Raw genomic sequence first — 8882 nt, 5'->3', positions numbered from 1 at the left:
TTCCAGTTTAGTGGAAACTTTACTTTACATTAATTTACGTACATACATTCCAAAGCATGAACAGACAGTAATGATGAAAAACAAAAATCAAACATATTGGGGTGACGTTACGGCACTGACATCTTCAGTTTGGCCTTTTTTTTTGGGTTTGAACTTTATTTAAACCTGGCTGAATCCTTAAATCCCTCCTGATTCACAGGAATGACTGTCTTATAACGAAGGTTCCTCACATGTGTAGAACCTCAGATGGACTCAACCCATTCCAAGATCCAGAAGAAAACAAAAAAACAACACGGGGACGCACGCAGTTAAAGTAAAGACACTTTCAGACCAAACTAAACTAAACATGAGCCAATGGAAGGAAAAGCCAGGTTCTGTTCAGAGCGTGTCCGTTGACTTCCTGCTGTTGGACCTTGGTCTTCACGTTCTCAGGGCTTTGATGGAACCTGTTTAAAAGCCTCCGTCTGCGTTCTGCCTGTGTTCTTCCAGTCTGTCACTGCAGAACGGTCTGTTTGACCACCCGCCCTTCTTTATCGATGGCAAAGTTGTAATTCTTTGGATTGTCCAGCGCTGCTTCGATGCGCTCGTCCAAGTTCTCCAAGGTGATGAAGTGTTTGGCGTCCTCCTGGAAGACGTGGAAGGTAGACGGTCAATCAGAACCACAACAGGAACATTTCACAGCATTCAGTGACTTTTCATGAACCAACTGTACAACATCTGACACCACTTACAACCTTTGACTGAGTGAAGAAGAAAACTTTGGATTATTTTAAATGTTCATTTTCTGTGAAGGTGGATTTGTTTCTTTACTGCTTCAACCAAAAAAAAATTTTCAATCAGAAAAAACATCAATCAACGCCCCCCCCCCCCCCCCCCCAAAAAAAAAAGTGTTTGAAAGCAGAAAAAAATGTCTGAAATCCAGAAATTGCATTTGAACACTTTTTTCTTTGACTGAAAAGTTTTTTTTTTTATTCAAGTGTGTTGTTTTTGATTGAAAATAATTTTTTTGATTGAAGTATTATTTTTTGTATTTGGGTCATATTAGGGGTAGGGTATTTGTGTCTTTATTATTCAATCCCAAACAATATCACTTCGATAAAAAGAATATATTTTCAATTAAAAAAAACTTCACTTAAAAAAAAAAAAAAAAACATTTTTTAATCATAGAAAAAAGTGTTTAAATGCCAAAAAATTTCAGAACCAGAAAATTGCATTTGGTCACGAATTTGGTCAAAATTTAATGGTCACTTCAAATACTCAGATAAACTATTAAGACAATTGAGTTTTTTCGACAAATTGTAATAATACAGATCCACAGTGAGGCAAAAATGCATTATTTTTGGTCAAATAAACATGAAAAAGCCCCCCCCCCCCAGCCTCCGCAGACAAAGGAAAACACTGAGGTTTACTTCAGATCTAAAATGTTCACATAAACAGACTAATTGTCATTCCAGATTTACATCTAAAAATGACATTTCAAAGCAACTAACTCAGGCGGCAGCAATAAATAAAACAGACACTATATACACACACACACACACACACGATAGAATAAATATACAAATAAAAACTATATGTCGAGTATAAAAACTACAGTTCAGTGATTAAAAAAACCTTTATCAGTAGGAAAAGTCATGATCAATAATAATAACGTCATTAATAAATGGGTCAAGTAAAAGGATCTATATTGTACAGTTCTGTGATTGACTGGATCAGTCCTGTGTGTGTGTGTGTGTGTGTGTGTGTGTGTGTGTGTGTGTGTGTGTGTGTGTGTGTGTGTGTGCGCGCGTAGGGGTGGTGGTGGTGGTTACTTTGTGTTTGGTGAATTTAATTTCAGATGAAACTCACAAGTGTCATCAGGATCCAAACGCAAAATACCCCAAAAAGTAACATCAGGTCATTTACTTTCAAATCCACCTTTCAGAATTGATCCCTTCTGTACTTTTTGTTAAAGACATTCAATTTCCAGGTGAGGAGATTCCATCCTTATAAAATAAATTGACTGACTTTTCCAAAACTTTTAATAAAACGACTTGATTTGATGACTTTTTCAGAGTTTCTTTAAGTTCTTTTAACTTCAGTTTTCTGCCTTAAACTATTTCATCTACTGACTCATTCAATATTTTCTGTTTATTCTTCACTGTGATGGTTTTTCTTTAAGGTTTTTTCTCCACTCGTCTTTTCAGCCTCTAATTCAACTTCTGTTTTTCCACTTTCAGTGGTTTCTACCTCAGGTTCTTATTCAGCTTCACTGTTTCATTTCATTTATTTTACATTTATTCTGCATCATTTCAGTGGCATTCAAGCTCAATTTTCCAGCAAACATGTACATTTTCTATTTAATGTTTTCGTATCTGGCTGAAAAACGGACTAAAAATAGAACCTGTGTAAATGTGAGTGTTGCACTAACTGTACCTGGAGCTGCAGAATTTCCTTCTCTTTTTCCTGGATGAACTCCTGCTGTTGTTTTTCACGCTGAATGGCTGCTTCTATCTTCTGTTGTTCAGCTTGTTCCTTTTCCTTCTGGATTCTCAACAGTCTGAAACACAGAGGTTTCCATGAGCTCTCGGTATCATGTGTAAGATTTGACTGATGGATATTTTCAGAACCCAGAACCAGCAGGAGTTTCCCCTTCGTTCGATGCCTTCAGTGTGTTTTCAGCTACGACTCTGCCGCTTTGTTTTGGAGCTTTTTCTCACCTCAGTTTGAGGAGCCGCTGGTTCTCCTGGTCGTTCCAGGCCATGAGGGCTCGATGCTCCTCCGCCTCCTGCCTTGTCCTCTCCTCCGCCAGGGAACCCGTCTCCTCCTCGTACTTCTTCCTGAGCACCTCCTCTTTAAACTCCAGACTGGAACACACACACGATACAGTCACATTTATTAGCACTGTGTTTAAATGGTGATAGTTTAATTCAGCAATAATAGTTTCCATAGTAACATGTGAGAGTAAAGCACGAAATATAGCTTTTACAGTCAGCTAAATGTGATGATTTGTATTTTTATTAAAAGTTCTCCTTTTATTTATCGCTTGAACTGAGAAATTCAACCATAATCATTTTAGTTCAGGATGAAATGTTTAAACTAATTACCTCCGCCAAGGAGGTTATGTTTTTGCCAGGGTTTGTCTGTCTGTCTGTTTGTCTGTCCGTTAGTGTGCAACATAACTCAAAAAGTTATGGACAGATTTGGATGAAATTTTCAGGGTTTGTTGGAAATGGGAGAAGGAAGAAATGATTAAATTTTGGTGGTGATCGGGGGTGGGGGGGCCCACGGGGGGGGGGGCCACTGATCAGCCTTGGCGGAGGTCTGCGCTCTCCAAGTGCTTCTAGTTTATTTATTTTTTTTATACAAACATTTTTTTATATATGGTACAAGAATGACCAATAAACAGGGCTGGATGATGTGGCAAATACTGTTATCACTATAAACATTTTCATATAAATTAATATGACATCTTCATGTTTAATAAAATCCAAACTCCAGACTGCAGTTTTATGACAAAAGGCTTAAATCTAAAGATCTGGGGACATTTTGAATTCAGTGACACTGAGCAGAAAGAAAACCCAAAGCTGTGTGTATGATATCATGTCTGTTGTCCACAATAATCCCAATAAGACCTATAATTGAGAAATAATTATCAGTATAAAGGTTAAAAACATCCCTTCTTTCCAGTTACAGGCTTACGTTTGAAGAACCCAGATCATTATTTAAGGCTTTACATGATTCTTAAAAGATGCAACATCATGAAATGACAAAACAAATAAGAAAACAAAGTAATAAGACAAGGTTAAAAAAATGAACCCAGTGCGGAATATGTAAAAACAACACAAGAGCCGCCAACAGATGAAAACGACGTAAAATGTCGTGTAAGACGCAAGACTAAAAGGATGTAAAATAGGTTTATTTATGGTTTTAAACCCTCGTAACACAGTCTTTCACAAATCAAAACATAAACTAGTAAAACGTCAATTAAAGCAGTTCAATCTTATAATTTGCATGAATAAAAGTAGGTGAAACACTAGAACATATGTTTTAGATGAGAATGTAAATAAAAAATATTTACAAATATCACTATTTTGATGATTACACTACTGTTTTACCGGCCTATAATACAAAAAATATGTGGCTCTGGATGTGAATTCTTGCAATCATGTCAATAAAACTCATTTTGGCACTAAAAAAAAAAAAAAAAAAATCACAAACGTTAGCCAAGTTATTTTACATTGGCTGGACTCTGTCCCCACACCTGTGTCCCCTTTGTTGAGTCGAATTCTACTCCCTGCCGAAAACTGCTCCCCCTTCTTAAAAGAGGATAAAGGGCACCTAATTCACCCTGTCACAATTTGCTGAGAAGTGCTCCCTGCTTACCCTGGCTCATTCATTTTTCTCTTTTCTGACTGTAGGGCACGAAATTAATTGTGAATTAGTCAACCTCTTAACGTCATCATAGCCGTGTAGCAAGTAATGAATAATATTTGTAAGACATTGCAGTTATGTTTTTTTTTTTTTACCATCTGTTTAATATTAAAGAATATGCAAACTGTAAGGTATATAAAAGTTTCCAAAGTTAAATCTTAGATACACAACACACAAAATATAAATAAAACAGATACTGCCAAAGATCATATGATGGGGGTTCAGTTTTCGGCAGGCAGCAGAACTCGGCACAACACCATGTCCGTGTCTACACCTACCGGAGAGCCCTCATGATCAGCTGGTACTCCGAGTATCTCTCCTTCAGGACCACCATCTCCACCGGGTCCACCGGAGGAGGCACTTTGATCCGGCCCTCTTTGGACTTGGCCGTCGGGTCCGTGCGGGACTTTCGGCCCCGGACAGCCTCCACGAGCACGGCGGCCCTGGGAGCGCAGAGCCGGGCTGCCTGGACGCTCCTTCCGCCGATCACCTGGAACATGGCGGTAACGGGTTATTATTACAGATAAATGTCACCGTTAATGATCACACATGCCGTTTGAGAACAACTGGGTAACATTGAGACCGAAGATTCATGAGCTGACGGCCGCCGCCATTTTGGTGACCTCTGACCGGCGGAAGTAGACAGATGAATAAGAGCAGCGGCGCCCCCTGTTGGTTAAAGTACGACGTTTTAATAATTTGTTTTTTATTTGTGTATTTTTGCACGTTTTGACATTTTTAAAACACATTATACACCTAAAGAATCTCGGTTGACAGAACTAAGAAGCGTAAGTAGCTAAAACTAAAAAAAAAAGATATTTTTCTAATTGTTCAATAGCTAATTAAGCTAAGCTAAACGGCTAATTTTTCGACTATCTTTGGCAAACACGATTTTTTAAGATGGTAAAACATAGTTCCAAGAGCATGTGTAAGTATTTAATGAATATCACCTTGGAAATATATTGAAAATATTTTAAACCATGCTACTATATCATCAGTTTTAACAGTTTCTTTTTTTACAGCCTTGTCCTAGTAAGTAACAGCCGCTTAAAAGGATGTTGTGCGTTAGCTTAAACATGAGGAAGGATTTTCTGTTCGCTTTGTAATTGTGATGGTTTTAGAAGATATTAGGCTTAAAACTACTAAAATAATTCTTAGTTTACAGCGGCAAAGCAGTGAAATGTCAACTTGTGTCATTAATGTCAAGCTGTTTTCTTGTTTGCAAATAGGAGTAAAAAAGTATGTCAGACTGGCAGGTGTGCTCTGGTGTTATACAGTATTAGGAGGTTCTTGAGTTCATATAAAACATTGTGCAATAGTTTTAGGCTACTTTTAGCTTTGTTGCGTAATGCAGGGTTGAAATAACATATTTATTTCTCAATCTCTTTCCTTCAGATACAAGAAAACACAGTAAAAATGTGCCCAACCTTAAAAGACATACAAAAAACTGAACTTAATGTGTTGCAAATGTTAAAGTCACTATTTAGTTTGACCTCTGACCCCATGACAAGAAGCGGCACAAACAATTAGAGACGTCTGACATGTGTTGAATGAAACATGGTCTAAATGTTAAGTTTTTATTTACATTAATAGGTTTATTTAGACAAACTAAAGGTTAGTCATGAATGTTCTTTAAGATTGTAAATGTATGCTGCTATCTGATTATTAAGATCTAAAACATAATCAAAATCTTACTACTTTATGACATATTTGCACAATTTATCAACAAAATCTGGCAGATGGGACAAAATCTCCCAAATTCAAGATTTAAGAATGTTTATTAGCATTATGTGCACATAACAGAATTTTTCTTAGAGGTAGGTAGTTCTGGGCTTGATAAAAAAATAAAAAAGAAAATATTAAAACACAAGAATTTGTGCATCAATATAAAAACACTAAAGAATAAGTGTATCAAGACTATGTACAATGTATATGGAAAGATGTGCTGTTGTAGGATGTATATGTTCATATGCTATTATACTAAATTATTTCTTTTTGCTAGTATTGAATAATGTTTTCCTTGTTTCTTCAGGGTTCAGTCAGGCATCTGACTCCTGTGACTGATGATCCTACTGGGGTATTGCCAGGAGCATGGAATGATGGGAAATGGTGCAGAGGCTCTGCATGTTTTTCCCTCCTGATGAAGTGGTAACAAAGAAAAAATTAAGGCAGGACGTGTTCAGAAATGATGAAATCCCAATCCCTGAACTCAGACAGTTCACTAATCAGAAATAACCGAGAAAATAGGAGTTTTTCACAACTATTTCACAGACAATTTCATTAAAAAACATCGATTTTTATTTCTCTTGTATTATTTAGTACTGATCATAACTAAAATGATCACTCTTGCATCTTTGTTGTGGTTGGATTTTTAAAAAGTTTATCTTACTGTCACCATAAAATGCTTTGGACACTCAACTTATATTTGCATCTAAATGAACTGCTTTTTATTCCATACTTTGATCGTCCTTGTTCTTTGTGAGAGTCTGTCTCACAGAAAGACCTGTGTGAAATAAGGCATGACAGTCACATTGGTTTCTCTTCAACATATACACCTTCACAATGACTTCCTGAAATGATCACTTCCCAAGTTGCAGTGTCCTGGGAGGTTACTTTTGCCAAAGCTTGTTTAATCTACAGATGCATATTGTAGATTCAACCATAAACTCTGACAGGGTTTTGTACCTTGTCCACTTTTACCTCAGACTCAGCTTTAAGTCTGCACTGAAGAAAAAACGATCAGACTGGGCCGAAAGCAAAAATTTTTTTTAAAAAATCATTAACGGAATCAAATATAAAAAGACTAAAATACTGTTGCAAATGACTAAAAACACTAAACATATACTGTCAATGTTGAGAAGGACAGTCAGAACAGAGATCGATGCACTCTGATTATAAAAAGTAAATACTTATACTCATGAAATGTTCTACAATACAGTGATAATGACCATAAATCTGAACATATTTTGGTAACATATTTTCATTCATACATTTTCTGAACTGGCTTTATCCTCACTAGGGTCACAGGGGTCACTGGAGCCTATCCCAGCTACAGGGGTTGGACAAAATAATGGAAACACCTTAAAAAATCAACAAAATATAATTTAATATGGTGTAGGTCCGCCTTTTGCGGCAATTACAGCCTCAATTCTCCGAGGTATTGATTCATACAACTTGTGAATTGTTTCCAAAGGAATTTTAAGCCATTCTTCAGTTAGAATACCCTCCAACTCTTTTAGAGACAATGGTGGTGGAAATCGACATCTTACTTGAATCTCTAAAACTGACCATAAATGCTCAATAATGTTGAGGTCTGGGGACTGTGCTGGCCATACGAGATGCTCAACTTCATTAGAATGTTCCTCATGCCATTCTTTAACAATTCTAGCTGTATGGATTCGGGCATTATCATCTTGAGGTGAAGGTGTTTCCATTATTTTGTCCAACCCCTGTACTTTTGTGTGAAGGGGGGGTTCACCCTGGACATGTCGCCAGTTCATCTCAGGGCAGGTTTTTTTTTGCTCTTTAAATTTACTTTTGATGATTACAGGTTTCATTTAATTTACCATCTCAACATAAAAAGAATGTCTGTCTCCACTGACGCGAAGATAAATCTGCATTAGAGCTGCATAATATATTGTTTGAGCATCGTCATTGTGGTGTACGTGTGTGCAATAGTCAAATCGCAGGTCCTGCAATGTAGGAGGAAAATGAACTCAACATGTTCTCATCTAATTTCATCCTGGGTACCTGACACACACTACGCACAGTTATCCACCAATCACAATTGTTCTTAATCAGTTTACCGAAGCAGACCACGCCCCCTGCACATGGAGTGAGTCGCTGGTAACAACATTGAAAAATGAGCAACGAACAAGAGAAAATCACTGAAAATGATGACTTGGTGCCAAAAAGAAAAGCATGGTCAGTTGTCTGGAATTATTTCAGCTACAGAAGGATGAAACTGAAACACGTGTTTTGAATTGGCACAACGAGAGGAAGCACAACTAATGTGTTTGACCGTTTACGTCAGTACCACACAGCTATTATATCCTCCTGAGTATTTTTTCTTATCACAGGGTTAACAAAAAAATCGCAGTGTCAGTTTTTTCCAATATCGTGCAGCCCTAATCTGCATATTGCACTTTAAACCTTCTTTAACCGCCTGATACAATACATGCAATACATTTTTGTCCTCTATAGTAGACAAGAGTTTCATAGCTTTACTTAAAACAAATAGATAAATAAAAATGTCCACTGGAAATGACATATTTTTAAAAAAAAATTAAAAATATATCTGAAAAAACTGTTGCATCATGTTGTTTCCAATTAAGGCAATTATTTAATGTAAAATGGTGAAAATGTTTACTTACTGGGTGTCAGGAGGTTAAAATCCAATCACTCATTTATTCCTTGATCTAAAACATGCAACACAACCTAAACTGTCAAATGAAAACTCCGGCTGCTGA

The 8882-nt window shown here is 36.8% G+C and overlaps 1 protein-coding gene across 1 annotated transcript; it reads right to left on the bottom strand.

Annotated features, from left to right (window-relative positions):
* On the bottom strand, positions 1–5034 carry mrps26 (mitochondrial ribosomal protein S26). The gene is made up of 4 exons (XM_030126896.1): positions 4692–5034; positions 2700–2846; positions 2416–2539; positions 1–625 (listed from the first exon to the last, which is right to left on the bottom strand). Exons 1-4 carry the CDS (start codon positions 4910–4912, stop codon positions 494–496), a joined length of 624 nt encoding a protein of 207 aa, XP_029982756.1. The 5' UTR covers positions 4913–5034; the 3' UTR covers positions 1–493.
* Positions 5035–8882: the final 3848 nt, after the last annotated feature.

Source organism: Sphaeramia orbicularis, chromosome 22, assembly GCF_902148855.1.
Source record: "Sphaeramia orbicularis chromosome 22, fSphaOr1.1, whole genome shotgun sequence".
Taxonomy (NCBI): domain Eukaryota; kingdom Metazoa; phylum Chordata; class Actinopteri; order Kurtiformes; family Apogonidae; genus Sphaeramia; species Sphaeramia orbicularis.
Note: the sequence above shows the minus strand (reverse complement) of the source record. Positions and strands in the feature narration are given on the sequence as shown.